This window comes from Gopherus flavomarginatus, chromosome 7, assembly GCF_025201925.1.
Source record: "Gopherus flavomarginatus isolate rGopFla2 chromosome 7, rGopFla2.mat.asm, whole genome shotgun sequence".
Lineage (NCBI taxonomy): Eukaryota > Metazoa > Chordata > Testudines > Testudinidae > Gopherus > Gopherus flavomarginatus.
This window is the reverse complement of record NC_066623.1, coordinates 47,071,870-47,090,860: the sequence shown is the minus strand read 5'-3', so window position 1 is coordinate 47,090,860 and position 18,991 is coordinate 47,071,870. Positions and strand designations below refer to the sequence as shown.

The following is an 18,991-nucleotide window of genomic DNA, read 5'->3' as shown; positions in this document are numbered from 1 at the left end:
CAGCATCCTGAAGCTGCTCAAGATTGTATGCTACTAGCCTCTGTACTGCAATGATGCCCGCTGAGAAACTGTCCTACTTTGAAATAAGGCTACCAGCCCTAGAAACTTTGCAGAGAGGATTGCAGAGAATTTCCATGGAAGTGTCATTGAGCTCTCACAGGAGAATTCAAGAGACATCCCTGTATATATGAATAAATTGCTCAGCATGCCCACCCAACTCCCCACCCCTGGAGGGACAGGAAATGCAGATAGCAACTGTATCTCTCTTGGTTGTACTGCTACCTCTTCTAGCATGAGTAAATTAATGAAAAGTCAGAAGCCGTGTCCTGCTATTTTTTGGGTGCCAACCCTGTAATGGAAAATTTATCTGCACACTTATCCGAGGTTCCTTCCCCTGCATTGGGCTTGCCTGTGCTCAACTGGCTAGACTGTGGTGGAGTCAAAAATATGTTCTGGCACACTGCATAGCTGGATTACCTGGCTGCCTGTCCCCCATACCCTTCCTCATCTTCCTTGTCCATCTCCTTCTCCTTGCTGTTCACGGCAGGGGTCTGTGACTCAGGGTCCTTGGAGGTATCCACCATGGTGGAGGGGGCTGGAGGGGTCAGTGCTGAGTATGGCATGCAGCTCATTTATTAAAATGTTAGGTCTTCAGCTTGGCACCAGATCAATTGTTGGCCTCCTGGGCTTCTGGTTTGGCCACCGCAGCTCTTTGGCTTTCACTCTGCACTGCTGCTGGTCCCTGTCATGCCCCTTTTCCTGCATCCCCAAGGCAAACTGCTCATAAATGTCAACATTTCTGTTGGCTGGTTCAGAGCTGTGACTGCATAGCCTCTTCTTCTCAAAACCCCAGGAGGTTCAGTATCTCCTGTCTACTCCAGGCAGAAGTGTTTCTGGAGTGTGTACCTGTTATGGTCAGCTGGCCAGTTGCACTCAGCAATGAAGAGCTGCTAGGTGTGCTGGCTAAAGCAGGCAATCAGGAAAAGGAATTTCATAAATGTGTGGGCTTTAAAGGGGAGGTGACTTCTGGTCTACATGATCCTTGGTCGGTGGAGTTCACAATGATGACCAGTGTGGTCATTGTACAATCCAGACTAATGACAGAAATGTATGCTCAGAGCCTCTCCTGGACAATACAAAATATTTTAAGTCTGTTATTCCTTAAAGGTAATAATATATCACCTTATCATCTCAAATAGTTATTCAGACACTTCAATTTAAACACACGGGATTAGATAGAACAATAAAACATGTTTATTAACTACAAAGAGAGATTTTGAGTACAAGTTATGAGGCATAAAAATCAGAAATGGTTACAAGAAAAATACAGATAAGACTTTTCTGTTACCTAATTTAATGAACTAGATCAGATTCAAGCAATGTTTCTCACACGTTTTCAGATGATACCTTACAAAACATGGCTTGTACAAAATTATCACAATAGTGTGTATGGTGTGAAAATGGACATATTCAGTCACAATGCAACACTGTGGGATAGCAGCTGGAGGACAGTTAAGGTTGACATAAGTAATGTAATGTCTACACTTCCATTGTGTCAACCTAAGTACATCAGCTGTGGCTCTTAGGCTCGGGGAGGTAGTGTTCCCATGTCAGTTTAACAGGGAACTTATATTGGTGGGAGAGACATGCACAGCTAGGTTGACATAAGCCACCTTGCATCAAACCTAACTTTGTAGTGTAGACCAGGCTTCAGTAATTCTTACCCCTCTGAGGCCAAGCAGCACAAAAGGTACAATTCCTCCTTGTTAGGGCTTTTTATCCCTTTTCCCCTTCTGCTTCGATTTGCAAGTTCAGCTGCTGGGAGGAATTCAGTTGCATGTCTCCTTCCCATGGGTCAGGGGACAATGGTGGGGAGCAATCAACACAATCTTTTTGTATCTGATGTTCCACAATGATTCGTCTGGTGTTGGTGGGCCTTCTTTTGTTGAACAGAAGATAGCAGGTCCTGTGGCAAACTAGTATTTCACACTTGTTAATTCCTCTCTCATGTCTAGTGATTTACATTTACAGAGCAAATACTTAAATTTTACCTTATAGCAGGTGATACAGATGTTATAAGTGAGATTAATGCATACAGCAATTTACAAGCATTCCATAAAGTCTTAACATTAAGCACATTTTTATAACTCTACTGCCTAGTTCAACAGTACTCACACACAGGTGAGCCAGACTGGTTCCAGCTCTGTAATTTGTCAGTGTTCAGTTGAGATTTAGGTGCACCTGGTCTGCCATTGTCAAAACCATACACAGGGCAGTACAATGTGATTACCCCAGTGAGATTCTGCTCAGGCCTCAGGGACTCACACAACAGTATAAGGGATTCTTTCATCACCACAAGGTAAAGACCTATATAAACAGTCATACCCCAGCATCAGGCAGGAGTGGATGCTGAGATGAGAAATGAAAAAACTATCTCCATGCACAGAAAAGGGACTCCAGACAGGTCTGCCAAGCACAGAGCCATTTGTGTTGAGATCCCTTCTTTGTGCCTTTATCCTCATGCAACAGTGTGTAAGTAAAGGATGCTGACTCTGGAGCCCCTAGGCACTCCAGGAGCACAGTGCCCAATTTGTTCCTAATAGCTTGTTAAAATGAGGCTAGTGGTCAATAACCGCAGAACAGCATGACCCAGATTAAATCTCTGAAGGCACATCTGCAGAGTCTGCCAGGTTTTAATTTAACCAGATTGATTCAAGGGTACACAGCCTTGATTCATTTCCCCCGAAAGAGGCCATCAGTTTTTCTTAGAGAATCAGACGCTAATGGGTTTGTTGTGTTCTGATTCCTAAATCTGATGTGCCTCTGGTACAGATGGCAGTCTGTTCTTCAGAGATAAGGCTGGTGCTGATTCGCATTGTAGATTTTCGGGCACTGGCATCCACCAGAGCTTGTGCCAGGCTCAAAGGTAAATGCAAGGTGAATAATGCTGTATTAATAGTTACCTGTTTCCTTTGTTTCCCAGCTTGTCCTTTGTGGGTCCCAGCCTTTAGCTTTTGTCTTTATTCCTACACACCTTGCTCCCAGCTATGCACTTTGTTATTAATGTATTTCATAAACTCTTTTGCCTCCTAGTCACGTCCAGCCCCATTCTAGTTCACCTAACACCCCTCAGCATGAAAGTAACCTTGCCTAAGCTCCCCACACAGGCATGTGCAATTGTTCACCCAGATGCTACAGTGATGGACAGCTATAAAATGCCCTAACAGACAGAGGACTTCTGACAGTTCCCTAACAGTAAGCCCCTTGCCAGGGCTCCCAGAGCTCAGCAGCTGCACATGGTGTATGGCAAATGGTTCTCACACAGCACTCCGTGCCTCATGACTGCAACATCTGACAGATGCAGCATGTCACAAGCTCCCACAGTCTAAATTCAGTGACAGCCCCAGCCTCCTGCTCCATGGGGAAAAAAAAGAAGACACAGCAGTCACCCTCGCAGGGCTGGGCCACTCCTCATCATATAGGGTACGCCATTCTGGACTTTGCTGGACTTCCACCCAGTCACCATCTTATAACCAACAGCCCCTTCTACTCCACTTCTGAATGGGGCCCACTCAGTCTTCAGGGCTCTACAACAGGGGCTGCGCAGAGAAGTATTGCAGGATGAATAGCTAATGGCAGAGTGTGAGGAGATATAAGTTACATTCAAGAAGAATAAGGATTATATATTAGGTTTTTGTGGATATAAAATTCAAACAAAATCCCTGCCATCTGACAGCAGTAAGTGAGTGCAAAATACACTGTAAGACAATAGCTTTCATCCTTTTAATTGCCTTCTCTCAGATTATTATGAATGGGTAATAAAAATAACAATGTGTAATAATAACAATGCATTACATTTACATCACGCACATCTTGGAAGATCTCAAAGCACTTTGCAGACTGTTGTTAAAGCAACACTGCAGTGACAGCTATGGTGAAGGAGGCTGAATGTTTCTATTTTAAGCTTCTGTTTTTAATTATTGATACTTTATTTTCTTAAATATTCATATTTTGGGCTAAAATTTTCAAGTTCTGGTCCAAAATTATGAGAGTAGAAGGGAAAATCCCTATTTAAAAAAAAGTAATGATTTTTGTAAACAGCGGGAGTTCTGGAGTATATGGGAAGTCAAAAGATGAAATTTGGCAAGATAAGAATACCGAAAGAGCAGAGATTGTCTTTTGGTGTTTTGGGGAAAATCGACTTTGAATATGCCTCATCATTCAATGGACTGTGTGCAGGCTTCTAGAACTCTTGGTATTTATAAATTTATCACCTCTTAATCTTCTCTTGGATTAGGTTCTACAGTCTCTCACAGTGAGGCAGGTTTTCCAGACCTCAAATTTTTCTTGTAGCTTTTTTTTTTACTTCTTTCCAGTTTACCAACATAATTTCAAACATGGATACCAGAACTGGACACAGTATTCAGTAATGGTCTTGCCAATACTGTACACTGAGGTAACACTGCCTCCCTGCTTCTGCTCAATAGACCCTTGTTCATATATTCAAAGATCATATTGATCCTCTAAAGCCACAGTATTGCACTAGGAGCTCACTTGGTTTCCACCATGAACCCATAAGGCCTTTTCAGAGTCACTGCTTTCCAAGGCCTGTAAATGTGACCTGCATTCTCTGTTCTTTGGATGTTTGACCTTGCATTTGGCCATAATGAAACATATGTTGTTCCAATGTCCCCACCTTATCAAGAGATCCAAATCTCTCTGTAGAACTCTGTGGAGCAACGACCAGAGGAGAAGCCAACAGAGGGAGTTTGTCTGGAGGGGAGTTCCCACAGAGATTTTTGCCTTTCAGGCTTCTGTGAGCAGTAAATGCAACTTCTAAAGAGGCTCTTAGGAGGAAGACAATATGGATAGTGAGCGATCAGCTGTTGTTGACCTGCACAGGATGTTCCATGCTTGTCTTTCTCCCAGACAATAGAAGCGACTTTGTCTGTACAAAGTGCAAGCTGGTCTCCATATTGGAAGAGAAAGTTAAAGGACTAAAGACCCAAGTACTAACCCTGCACTGTATCAGAGAAAATGAAGATTTTCTGGATAGACATCAGTGTTTGGTACTGCAGGCACAGCATCCTGAAGAATGAAAATAAAATGGGGAAGAAAATTGGCAGCATGTGACCTCCAGAAGAATAAAGAGGAGAACCCATGTACTCCCAATGCAGACAGAGGTAAGAAACCATTTTCAGGTTCTCTGCACAGGTACTATGGAGGAGAATGGTTTGGAAGGGATCAGAAGGAGACCCCATCAACCAGAAGGCACGAGGTGCATTGTCCTAGGAATGGGGGTTCCATGACCACCACTCCCAAGAGGAAGAGATGGGTAGTGGAGTTGGGGACTCCCTCCTAAGAGGGACGGAGTCATCCACCTGTTGTCCAGACCAGGAAACTTGAGAAATAGTGGTGGGCATGTGCTATAGACCCCTGGACCAGGAGGATGAGCTAGACGAGGCTTTCTTCAGATGATTAACTGTTTCCAGAACACAGGCCCGGTTTCTCATGGGGGATGTCAATCACCCTGACATCTGATGGGAGAGCAATACAGCAGCGCACAGACAATCCACGAAGTTTTTGAAGAATGTTGGGGACAACTTCCTGGTGCAACTACTGGAGGAACCAACCAGGGACCATTCTCCTCTTGACCTGCTGCTTACAGACAGAGAACAATTGGTAGGGGAAGTAGAAGTGGGTGGCAACCTTGGCAGCAGTGACCATGAGGTGATTGAGTTCAGGATCCTGACAAAAGGAAGAAATGAGAGTAGCAAAATACAGACCCTGGTCTTCAAAAAAGCAGACTTTGACTCCTTTAGGGAACTGATGGGCAGGATCCCCTAGGAGACTAATATGAGGGGGAAGGAGTCCAGGAAAGCAGGCTGTATTTTAAAGAAGCCTTATTGAAGGCACATGAACAAACCATCCTGATGTGCAGAAAGAATAGCAAATATGGCAGGTGACCAGCTTGGCTTAACAGTGAAATCTTAAACACAAAAAGGAAACTTACAAGAAGTGGAAACTTGGACAGATAACTAGGGAGGAGTATGAAAATATTGCTCGAGCATGCAGGGGTGTAATCAGAAAGGCCAAAACACAGCTGGAGTTGCAGCTAGCAAGGGATGTGAAGGGTAACAAGAAGGGTTTCTACAGATATGTCAGCAACAAGAAAAAAGGCCAGGGAAAGTATGGGACCTTTAATGAATGGGGGAGGCAACCTAGTGACAGATGATGTGGAAAAAGCTGACGTACTCAAAGCTTTTGTTGGCTCGGTCTGCACAGACAAGGTCAGCTCCCACACAGCTGTCCTGGCCAACACAGTATGGGGAGGAGGAGAGCAGCCGTCAGTGATGAAAGAACAGGTTAAGGACTAATTAGCAAAGCTGGACATGCACAAGTCCATGGGTCCAGATCTAATGCATCCGAGGGTGCTTAGAGAATTGGCTGATGTGATTGCAGAGCCACTGGCCATTATCTTTGAAAACTAGTGGCAATCGGGGGAGGTCCCAGATGACTGGAAAAAGGCAAATATAGTGTCCATCTTTTAAAAGGGGAAGAAGAAGAACCCAGAGAACTACAGATGGGTCAGTCTCAGCTCAGTCCCTGGAAAAACCATGGAGCAGGTCCTCAGGGAATCCATTTTGAAGCACTTTGAGGAGAGGAAGGTGATCAGGATTCACCAGGGAAAAGTCATGCCTGACCACTCTGATTGCCTTCTATGATGAGATAACTGGCTCTGTGGATCAGAGAAAGCAGTGGATATAATATATCTTGACTTTAGCAAAGCTTTTGATATGGTCTCCCACAATATTCTTGACAGCAAGTTTAAAAAGTATGGACTGTATGAATGGACTATAAAGTAGATAGAAAACTGGCTAGATTGTCAGGCTCAATGGGTAGTGATCAAAGGCTCAATGTCTAGTTGGCAGCTGGTATCAACTGGAGTGCTCCAGGTCAGTCCTGGGGCTGGTTTTGTTCAACATCTTCATTAATGATCTAGATGATGGGATGGATTGCACCCTTAGCAAGATTGCAGATGATACTAAGCTGCGGGGAGAGGTAGATACACTGGAGGGTAGGGATAGGGTCCAGAGTGACCTAGACAAATTGGACGATTGGACCAAAAGAAATCTGATGAGTTTCAACAAGGACAAGTGCAGAGTCCTGCACTTAGGACGGAAAAATCCCATGCACCGCTACAGGCTGGGGACCAATAGGCTAGGCAGCAGTTCTGCAGGAAAGGACCTGGGGATTACAGTGAATGAGAAGCTGGATATGAGTCAGCAGTGTGCCCTTGTTGCCAAGAAAGCTAACGGCATATTGGGCTGCATTAGTAGGAGCATTGCCAGCAGATCAAGGGAAGTGATTATTCTCCTCTATTCAGCAATGGTGAGCACACATCTGGAATACTGCATCCAGTTTTGGGCCCCCCCACTACAGAAAGGATGTGGACAAATTAAAGAGAGTCCAGCAGAGGGCAACAAAAATTATCAGTGGGCAGAGGCACGTGACTTATGAGGAGAGGCTGAGGGAACTGGGCTTATTTAGTCTGCAAAAGAGAAAAGTGAGGGGGGATTTGATAGCAGCCTTCAATTACCTGAAGGGGGGTTCCAAAGACGATGGAGCTTGGCTGTTCTCAGTGGTGGCAGATGACAGAACAATGAGCAATGGTCTCGAGTTGCAGTGGGGGAGGTCTTGATTGGATATTAGGAAACACTGTTTCACTAGGAGGGTGGTGAAGCACTGGATTGGGTCACCTAGGGAGGTGGTGAAATCTCCATCCTTAGAGGTTTTTAAGGCCTGGCTTGACAAAGCCCTGGCTGGGATGATTTAATTGGGATTGGTCCTGCTTTGAGCAGGGGGTTGGACTAGATGACCTCCTGACATTTCTTCCAACCCTAATCTTCTGTGATTCTACGATTTTAACTCACCTGTTCCCATCATTATTTACCACTTCACCAATTTTTGTGTCATCTGAAAGTCTGACCAGCAAAGATTTTACATTTTCTTCCAGATCATTATTAAAGATAGAAGAGTAGGACCAAGAACAGATTCATGCAGGACCCTACAGAAACACCCACTTTGGATGATGATTCACCACTTTACAGTCTATTTTTGAGATCTATCTGTTAGCCAGTTTTTAAGCCAGTTAATATGTGCTATATTAATTCTTTTTAGTGCTGCTAATTATTTTAACTAGCATGTTATTTAATACTAAGGCAAATGAATTAAATAAATCTAAGTAGTTTGCCAACAATTTGTCAAACCAAATTTGCAATCTCATTAAAAAAATAAAATAAAAACATGGTTGTTTGAAAGACTTGTTTTCTGTAAAACCATATTGATTGGTATTAATTATGCTGCCATCTATTAATTCTTTTCCACTGTCTCCCATATCAGAGTTTCCACAGTTTTTCCTGTGATTGATGTCAGGCTGATGAGCCTGTAGTTACCCATTCTTATCCTTTTTAAATATCAACACAAAGTAACTTTCCTCCAGTGCTCTGTGACTTCCCCAGAGAAATGCTACTTCTTTCTAGAGGCTTGAGGCCAAGGCCCTGAGTTCTCTTCCCCTAAATGGACCCAGGGCCAGATAACTCAGTGGTTTGAGCGTTGGCCTGCTAAACCTAGGATTGTGAGTTTAATCCTTAAGGGGACCATTTGGGGATTGATTCTGCTTTGAGCAGAGGGTTGGACTAGATGATCTCTTGAGGTCCCTTCCAACCCTAATATTCTATGTGGGGGCTATCATAGTCTAAAAATCAAATAATTAGAATAATAAAAGTTTCATCCAAACCCAAAAGTATGGCAGAAATGAGTGACAAAGAAGGGGGAAGGAGAATGGAAAAACTTATACATAACAGTAGCTTTCTGCATACATCTATCATGCTTTCTCTATTAGATGCTACAGACAAATTACAACCCCTCAGGTGCCTCATTTTATGAGCAACACATCACTTCACCCAACATGAAAAGCAGCTAGACTGAGGCTGTAGGCCAGAGCTGTTTGATGACACCCAGCTGCTGTTTAGGAAAGAAAGTTGAGAAGAGCACCACATCTAGCTGGAACAGCAGGGAGACATGGTGAGGCACATAGAATTACCCCTCAGAGAACTGACCAGGACATTCTGTTTAGATTAGGCAATGGATTTGAAAATTTAACAGAAAAGCAGAAACAAGCAGCCCTCAGCCCCCCAGTAAAACTAAATACCCTTTGAGCCAGTGTGGTTCAGGATAACAGGTCATTCCACTCAGTTCTAATGACCCAGTGTCTCCAGAGTCTGACAAAGCAGCATTGATAAATGGGGAAGTACTCACTTCTGGGCCTTGGCTGGCTTCTCCGGCTTCTCTGGGTATGGGATGATCAGGTCAATAGCCGAGTCAGGCTTCTGGAGAAGCGTGCCCAACTTGGTCTTGATCTCCTTTGCTCTGCGGAGGACAAAGCAAGAGTGAAGAGAAGGTGGAGAGAGACTCTTCAGAGTGCATATAAGTGTCTCTTGGCAATGATTACTATGATCATGCATAGTCCTGGCTTGACATAGGTAACTTGCCTCATTTCTCTGTGGGCATAACTGAGAAGGTGAATGGAAGGTTAAATTGTAAATAAGAACATAAGAATGGCCCTACTGGGTCAGACCAAAGGTCTATCTAGCCCAGTAGCCTGTATTCCGACAGTGGCCAGTGCCAGCTGCCCCAGAGGGAATGAACAGAACAGATAGTCATCAAGTGATCCATCTCCTGTTGCTCATTCCCAAGTTCTGGCAAACAGAGGCTAGGGACACCATTCCTGCCCACCCTAGCTAATAGCCATTGATGGACGTATCCTCCATGAATTTATCTAGCTCTTTTTTGAGCCCTGTTATGGTCTTGGCCTTCACAACATCCTCTGGCAAGCAGTTCCACAGGTTGACTTTGTGTTGTGTGAAGAAATACTTCCTTTTATTTGTTTTAAACCTGCTGCCTATTAATTTCATTTGGTGACCCTTAGTTCTTCTGTTATAAGTTGTAAAAAACACTTCCTTATTTACTTTCTCTACACTAGTCATGATTTTATAGACCTCAATCATATCTCCCCTTAGCCATCTCTTTTCCAAGCTGAAAAGTCTCAGTCTTATTAATCTCTCCTCAGACAGAAGCCGTTCCATACCCCAATCATTTTTGTTGCCCTTCTCTGAACCTTTTCTAGTGCCAGTATATCTTTTTGAGATGGGGCGACCACATCTGCATACAGTATTTTAGATGTGGGCGTATCATGGATTTATATAGAGGCAACATAATATTTTCTATCCCATTATCTACCCCTTTCTTAAATATTCCCAGCATTCTGTTCAATTTTGACTGCCGCTGCATATTGAGTGGGCTTGACAAACAGTTCCTAGCATGAAGGTGTTGCTGATTATCTTAGCTAGCACAGACATCCTGACTCCAGCATACTATGGACAAGATAAACCTGGAATGTAAAGATCAGGTTTCACATGAATAGCACATGGACAGAGCATGCTGTACACAGGATTGGTTCCTGCAAAGTAACCAAGCCAAGCCAAAACTGTGTGATGTAATGTATAGAAAATGCAATATAATGTGTAAATGTGTGTAAAGGAAGAGATTGTCTGTGCAACTTTGGATGTGGGTACACCCTATACCCATGCCCTAGGCTTGAGTCTGATCAACTCAGCGTAGCTTCGCTGTATCCCAAATGAAAAAACCTAACTGATGAAATCCAGAGTCCAACTGAGCGGTTTGGATCCCAGAGAACTGGATGAAATGTTCTCCCAGAACTGGAAAATGTATTCTGGATAAGTTGAATGGAAAAGGTCTCGGGGGGAATTCCAACATCATGTTTCTACTGAGCATACTTGCCTGGGAAGGAGGCAGTAGAAATAAGCTTAGAGGGTCTTTCATGTGAGTCCCCACATCTGTACCTCAGAGTTCATAGTGGGGAAGGAACCCTGACAGGCACATGGTAGGTGTAGCATACAACATACAGAGACACTTGCACAGAGTTTAACACGTTATTGCATTTTACTGAATCACCAAAGATCTACACAGATCCATAGAACATATATATCCCCTCTCTAGCTCACCCTTTCCTGGTGAGTCCTTTGGGGACTATGTGAATTCAGAAAGGCAGGGGCCCCCTGCCTCACCCAGCTCCTGCAGCAATTTCCTTCATATTAAGCTTGTGAAATATGGCAGAACTGAGAGCAGCTTCTGCCCTCTGTAACCTTCCAATCTCCTCTGTTCCATAACTCCATGGTCAGTCTCAGTAGGTGACTACAGAGTCCTACAAGGAAACTTCATTGCTACATGACCTGTCCCATGATAAATCAGTCCTCACGACTGGGAGACAGTTTATTGTTTAGAGTGATTCCATTTCAATGGTCAAGCACTTGAACATCAACAATCCTATTTCTTTATTGTTTTGCGACCCTCCTTTGGAATTCCAGTCCAACATGGAAGCAAACAAACAATAGAGAAGGCAAATGCAGGTTGCAGCTTGGCAATGATATACACAGAGCGTTAATCATCTCACATAGAATTCATAGCTTGCACACACAGATTCCCCAAATCCCCAGGGAAGGTTCACTTCACATGAGAGAGCAATGGCTGAGGCAGTCACAGGCCACTATTCTGCGCTACTCCAAATAGGGGCATTTATGCCAGTGAGAAAGAAGTCAGCCCAATGAAGGAGAGGGCTGCTCCCCTGCTCCTCCTCAGACCCCTCAGGGATGTTTTACATGGAATCAAGGTTCTGCACAAGAGGAATGGGGAGTGGCCTGAACTTCAGGGAGTGGAAGTCAGCAGGGAACAGATTTAAACTTCATGGAGGCCACTGAGAACTGGCCAGACACTTTAAAGACTATACTGCTGTCTGGGTGACCCGCACTCAGAGGGGCTCAATTGCAGCCTGGGATGGGTTCTTTGTGAGCACTGCCTTCTTTCTGGAAGGAGTTAGCATAAGGAACAGGGCAGGTCTCCATCTCATATTACATGGGATCAAAGGCTTTGAGCCTCTGCTTGTCCAGTGATGGGCTGGGCTGGGGAAGACCCCTCCTCCACCAAATCCACAGGGAAACCACATGTGAACAGTCTGTGCTCCTTTCTCCCCCAGAATTTAGCCAACCCTGAGTTTCCTTTTCTCAGATTTTGCTGTTGTCCAACACTGGTCCCCTGTGCCATCCCATCCTGGCTATCTTCAGAACAACTGGGAGTACAGGGGCAAAGTTGTTTAGTGTTTCATGTATGAGCCCCATGTTGCCCAGTGCACTGCGTGCAGGGTTTGTGTAGAAAGAAGCAAGACTAATTTATTTAGCTGGATCCATGGGTGGCGGATATAATAGGCCAGGGAAGGCTCAGTCTACCTTGGCAGAGTCATTGCTGAGGGACACCAGGTTGTGGGTTTTTGCTTATTATTATGTGCTATGCAGGTTCCAGGGCAGCTGAGGTGGTGGGATCTGCTATTCAGCTTCCTGGGTTCATCAGTAATCTCTCTGGAGTCCAGAGAGTTTACTGATGAACCCAGGAAGCTGAATAGCAGATCCCACCACCTCAGCTGCCCTGGAACCTGCATGGCACATATAAAAAGCTCAGCATTCTTCTTCTGGGAGTCTGGGGGTCTCGGGGTGAGGCGCATTGCCTTTCCCATTCTCCGGCCTGGAGCTCAGGTTGGCTGGCCCCAGGGTCGGTTTGGTAAGCCGGCTGGTGCAGCTGGGGCAGCTAGGGCTGGCCCAGAATTGGGGTTGGTCAGCTGGCCAGCAGAGCTGGGACTGGCCTTGGGCTCAGGTCAGTCGGCCAGATCAGCTGGGGCCAGCCCAGGGCTCCTCTGGTGGGGGTGGGGGCAGCCTGGGGTTCTGCTGGCCTGGGGCTTCTCCAGCCATGGGAGGAGATCTGAGATAATGACACCCAATATAGGGAGCCCTGTGGTTTGCTTCAACTTTGTAATCATCCCAAAGAGCAATTTACTAGCTGTGTGTCCTGGTTTGTGAGGACACCACTTTAAACAAAAGAGAACACTTTCCAGTGTCTCACTATGTATTTTGTTAAGATCCTGCTTTTCCCTGTTAAGTGTCAGTTCACCATCCTCAGGTACACTGTGGTCCCTTTGTTCTCTCACCATTTGGTTTGTTGATTCTAATAAGTGTGGTGAAGTCAGTGTGACCCTGCCAGCCCAGTACAGTGCAGCCCCCACCTTGCTGAGTATTAGGCATGTGTTCGCCCTGGTGGCCTCACTTCTTGGCCCACAGACAGTGAGTTCTCACTGAACCATGAGTCTATTACTATGTCTTTGGGATATGTATGTGTGTGTGCACATGCATGCTGTAAGTATGAATGTACTAGTACCTGCGATTGTCTGTGTATGCAGGTTTCTGGAACTGGCTATAGTGGCCAGGTTCAGTGATGACATGAAAAGTCCTGTGGGTTGCCTATTGGCTGTAAATTGGAAGGAAAGATGTGAGAGATACGCAAGTCTTGGCATTCAGTGAATAGTAAAAAGCTGTCCCAGTGAGAGGTTGCTGGAAGCTGTGTAGCAGGAAAGGTGGCTAGGGAGGAGTGTAAACTAACCCAGACAAGACCACAGAGGCAGTGGAGTTACGGCAAAGAGGAACTTCAAAAATGTACCCTATAAGGTCACATTCTATGGCCAAGGCATGTAGGCTAATGCCAATTCCATTTTGTTAGACTAGCTTAGCAGAGCCAGCTGCTCTCCTCCACCATAGGCCATCACTGGAAAAATTATTTGGGTTCATTTTAAAATTTCTTTAGCCCTATTAGAATGCCTTCCAGTGAGGGAGAGGTGGCTTACAGGGTCTCAGGGTCTGGCCATCTCAGTCTAGTTTCTAATCATGATAGTTATCAATCCCATATTCCTCTCACTCTCTCTGGTATGTACACAGGAAATCCCAGGATTTCCAAAAGTGACCCTTCTGTCCTTGACTTTTCAGGAAATGGTGGGGATGGGAAGCACCAAGCAAGCCTGGGTTTTCAGCAGATGGAAAGAGAGTTTTCATCGCTTGCGCTTCCAAGAAATCTATAAACATGACCTGGAAAAGCCATGTTCTTCAGTGATGGGTGAGCAGCCCCATGATCCCATTGCCCGGGGTATCTCCCCTGAGCACCCAAGAGAGGATCATGTTCCAAGTGGCAGCTGCACCTTGCTTATGTGGGCTGTTCTCTGGCTCCTGATAGTTACTCTAGGAGAAGCACTTTAGCAATCACCTCCTCTGCAGTATGGGCCCAGGAAGTGCCCATAGGAGCAGGGCAGCCCACAAAACTCTATGGAGTGGCCCAGGCCTGCCCCTGTTTTAATAACAGAGAGTGCAGCATGTAGAATCGACAGGGGAAGGGTACCTAGGAAAAGATGGAGTTATGCATGCTGGGACCTGTGGATACACCTCCATGCCTAATACGGGCTATGGAAACCAGATCCATTTTATTCACATTTGTGCATCCCCCAGTGGGACACAGGTGAGAATCTGCTCTGTAGCTACAGGGTTTGGCTACCAGGGGCCAGCAGAGCACAAGGTAGCAGAGCACACGGTAGCCCGGGGTGATCCTAAAAAAGCCAGGCTTGCTTGGTGCGCTCTTATCCTCACACACTGCTAGCTAGAACCCCATGCCTTACAGCAGATGTCCTAGGTTCCTAAAAATTCATCTGATAAGACAACGCCCATTTAGGCTGAACACCACCCCAGTGTCCATAGTCTCTGGTCTGGTCTGAAGCCAGAGCTAGATTATGGCATACACACCATCGGGTATACACATTGTGCATAGGGCCTTGGCTGCTATGATTACTTGGTTACAGCTGAATCTCAGGTTTCATTTAAAGAGGGAAAAATTGTTTCCAAGTAATTTTTTTAGCCGTCACGGTTTCTATTAAAAAAAAGTTAGAAAAGGTGATTTGTGTATAACTGACACAGTGAAGCTACCTTAATCTGCTGAGAGCCTGAGCCCATAGCTCTGAGAGGGGAGGAACTGTCCTGCATGTGCCTGTCTGCAGAAAGCTTGAGCCTGTCACTCTGAGTGGGGGGGGGGAGCTACTCCAAGTGTAACTGATGCAGCAATACTGCCTGAATTTGCAGAGAGCCTGATCTCATTGCTCTAAGAGGGGAAACTGTCCTGAGTATGACTGACACAGTGACACTTCCTGTATCTGCAGAGAGCCTGAGCCCATCACTCTGAGAAGGAACATACATCCCATGTATCTCAGTTGGGTGTTATCTCCCAGTCCCACTGCTTCAGAAACCCCACCAGCCCCACTCTGGGGAGGGGCTCCAGGGACCCCACCAGCAGGGGACTCTGTGGGGAGGGGTGGAGCGTAGTGGGCCTAGGACCCAATCCCACAGAGATACCCAGCAGCTGGAGTAAGTATGGGGGAGCTCTCCTTGCACCCAGCTGCTCCCAAGGGCCACACAGTCACTTCTGAGGGGGAAAGGGGGCCCATGCTTCTGCCCCTGCCCGTCTTGAAGGGGTCCCCATGCCACTACCAGTGCCACTCATGCCATCCTGGTCATGAGATAGGGCAGTATTAATACTACTGTACCAGGCACTGGTAAAGACCCCATCTGGAATACTGTGTACAATTCTGGTCACCCATATTCACAAAAGATTAATTCAAACTGGAACAGACACAGAGAAGAGCTACTAAGATGATGAGGGGAATAGAGGACCTATCTTATGAATGGAGACTGGAAGAGCTTGGCTTGTTTAGTCTAGCAAAATGCAGGCTGAGCAGGGATCTGATTGTTCTCTATAAATACATCAGAGAGATAAATACCAGAGAGGGACAAGAGCTATTTAAACTAAAAGACAATGTTGGCACAAGAACAAATGAACATAAACCTGCCATGAACAAATTCAGGCCAGAAATTAGAAGACAGAGGGGTGGCAGAGCCTCTCAATAGGGGTTGTGAAGGTAATCAACTTAATTATGAGTGCAAATTTATGAGTACAATTGTATGATGAGGTTGCTTTGTGATAGAAGGTGCAGAATTCAGTAGGCCTGAGGCTCATTCCTGGATTATGCCTTCTGTTCCTAAAGGTCATTGTGTTGGGGCATTCACCCCACACTAGCCTGGTGGGGTTAAAATGGGCAAGTGAGACCAATTAGCCATAGGCTGCACCTGGAGAGGAGCTAGGCTGCAATGAGGCTTACTTGGGGATGAAGTTCACCTGGGCAAAAACAGGCAGGGCTTTTATAAAGCCAGGGAGCTGGCAATAGAGACATAGGCAGTGTAGGAAGCAGTTCAGGGGATGAGTACTGAGGGAACAAGACCCTGAGCTGCTAAATTGCTGGTCCCTGGATTAGAATCTGGTGTAGAGGTGAGCCTAGGTTCCACTGCAAGCCACTGTAGGAGAAGTGTGCTGGGGCAGCCTATTTGGGGGCTGCTGGGGACAGTCTGTAAGGAGACTTTGATAATACCCCAGAAGCAGGGGGGACCTTCAGTGTGATTTGGCTGGAGGGCTAAACCATGAAGAGGAAAGTGATGTAGCTTTGTGAGCATGAGAGGAGTCATGGACTGATTGGGACAACAATCTGAACAACTGCAGGAAGGAGTGTCAGATTGTGGTGAGCTAATCTCCAGATGCACCATGAGGAGGTGGTAAAATAGCGCACCTTGTTGCATTCATTCTTCAGTAGCTTAGTTGGCCACCTGCAGGGGTCAAAAAGGGATTTCTTTTCCCTCTGTGTATTCTGTGCTTTTTTTGTTTTGTTTAATCTTCTTCCTTTGAAGCATTAGGGATGATCATGGCTAGAGATTGGACATTGAATGGGGAGGATCAGGGCTCTGAGGTGGTGCCAAGTATATATTCTCTCTCTCTCTCAAGTATGTATCTGGCTGGTTTTTGCTTGCATGCTCAGGGTCTACCTGATCATTGTATGTAGGGTCTGAAAGGAAGCTTCCCCCAGGTCAGACTGGCAGTGACCTTGGGCATTTTTCACCTTCCTCTGTGGTGTGTGGGTGGAGGGGTTACTTAATCACTTCCCTGCCATTGTGGGTGCCTCAGGCAGTAGGGCACTTAATCTAGTCTCCTGTGGGCTGTAAGATGTTTTTTTAATTTCGGTTATTGAGGTTTTTTTAGTGTACAGGTGCTCAGGGATGCAATTGGTCTATGAGGTACAGAAGGTCAGACGACATGATGATGATCTGGTGGTCCCTTCTGACCTTGAACTCTGACTCTATCTAGGTAGGCCCATGAGTCATCCCCCTCACCCCCCTTGAGGGGTATAGTTGGGGCCCAACTGCCTGAACCTGGGCCTGTCTGCTCAGCTGTACTGCTTCAGTAGCAGGCAGGAAGACATCCATGTGTGTGCCTGAGAGAGGCTGCAGACCATTAACAGTGGCCTGGTCTAGACCTGAAACTCATGTCAATCCTAGCTATGGCCTCTGGAGGGGTGGGTTTACTCCAGTGACAGAAAACCTGCTTCTGCAGCTGTAGCAAGTATCTATGCTGTATGCTACAGTAGGGTGACCAGATGTCCCAACTTGATTGGGACCATCATGATGATTATGTGCTTTGTCTTACATAGAACCCTATTACCCCACACATGCTGTTGCCACACCCCCCCCATCCTGATTTTTCACACTTGCTATTTGGCTGCAGTGCCATAGCTGTAGCATCCGTAGTGGAGACAAGCACACAGACATCTGGCTGGCTGTGCCAGATGTCCTGTACCTAAGTGACACTACCCTGCCCCCTTGGGAATGACAACATTACTGAACAGAGGCTAGCCAGCACTCTGCACAACATTAAACCACCTGGCACATTCCCATGATGTCCCTGCAGTGTAGCTAACAGTTCTGTAGCTGGAATTTCAGTATCTATAATGCTATCATGGCGCAGAAACTTAAAGTTGCATTGTGACATGCTTAAAGGGGACATTAAGTCCTCTAAAAATTAATATGCCTAGACTGATTCCTTTGAAATTTGGTGTGATTCAAGAGGATATAAGACAGGGTTAATATTCCAAATTTGGAATCATTTGAGCCAGGGACTCCAGAGATACAAGCCCTCAAAATAGTAATTTTAAAAATTTCTAGGACTTTTCCCCAGAACTAGAGAACAAACTGAGACCATGTTGACCCACATCACATCAATCTGTTGGATTTTATCCCAGGTAGTGCATGGTACCCTTGAAACTTCTGGGGACCCAATTCAAGAACAGGTATCTAGGAAAAAATTAATTTTTACACTGCACCTGCACTAATACAGAGGTAGCTAGAGGGTTTCTAGTCCCACTATTTTATGGTCTAAAGATCAATGCTTGTAAGTGCTTTTAAAACTTAATGGTTAATCACATTGCTTTGAAATGTAGTGTCTTATTAGGGGACACAGGCACTAGAGTTCCAAAGTTGGGGTGACTTGAATAAGGGGTTCCTGAGTTACAGCCCTCTGTCCCCAAATGGTTTCCTTCTGCTGCCTTGTACTGTTAAACTGAGAGTAGGGGTTTTGTCTTGTATATGCAACTATACCCTCCCTTCCCTCTGCCCTACCAAATAAGTGTCCTGATTTTTCACACTTACTATCTGGTCAGTCCAACTGAGAGGCACTAATGACTGATATAATTACAGACCCCGGAAGGCTGTGAACTTCCTTCCATTAACATAACTAAGGCAGAATGAATCACAGCCCCCACCTATGACAAAAGAAGTTTTGGACTAAATGGCTGGCAGTTGCTACAGTTTGAATCATGGGTGCCAGTTCTATTGGTGGAAGTTGGGGAAATGTAATCAAAGTATGGGGGTGGAAATACACATGTGACTGCTTCCTGGGAGAGGAGGGCTATTAGGGGTTGGAGGAGTGAGGGAATAGTGGGAGAAGGACTTGAGACTGTAGCAAGGGGCAGAGGGTTACAGGGAAAGGAATAAATGAGAATAGATAGCTGGGTAGGTAGAGATGTTGGGGGCTCTGTGAGGGATGCATGGCACCCCCCAGTTTTGCCAGTGCATTGCAACACCCCTATATGCCAACCTGCCTGTACCCTTCA

The 18,991-nt window shown here is 45.6% G+C and overlaps 1 protein-coding gene across 1 annotated transcript in view; it reads right to left on the bottom strand.

Moving 5' to 3' along the window:
* Positions 1-18,991, bottom strand: part of RGS5 (regulator of G protein signaling 5) — an 81,731-nt gene that overhangs the window by 42,095 nt on the left and 20,645 nt on the right. The window contains exon 2 of the mRNA XM_050963428.1: positions 9,322-9,432. Within this exon, the coding sequence (XP_050819385.1) occupies positions 9,322-9,432 (111 nt within the window). The remainder of the gene's footprint in view (positions 1-9,321; positions 9,433-18,991) is intronic.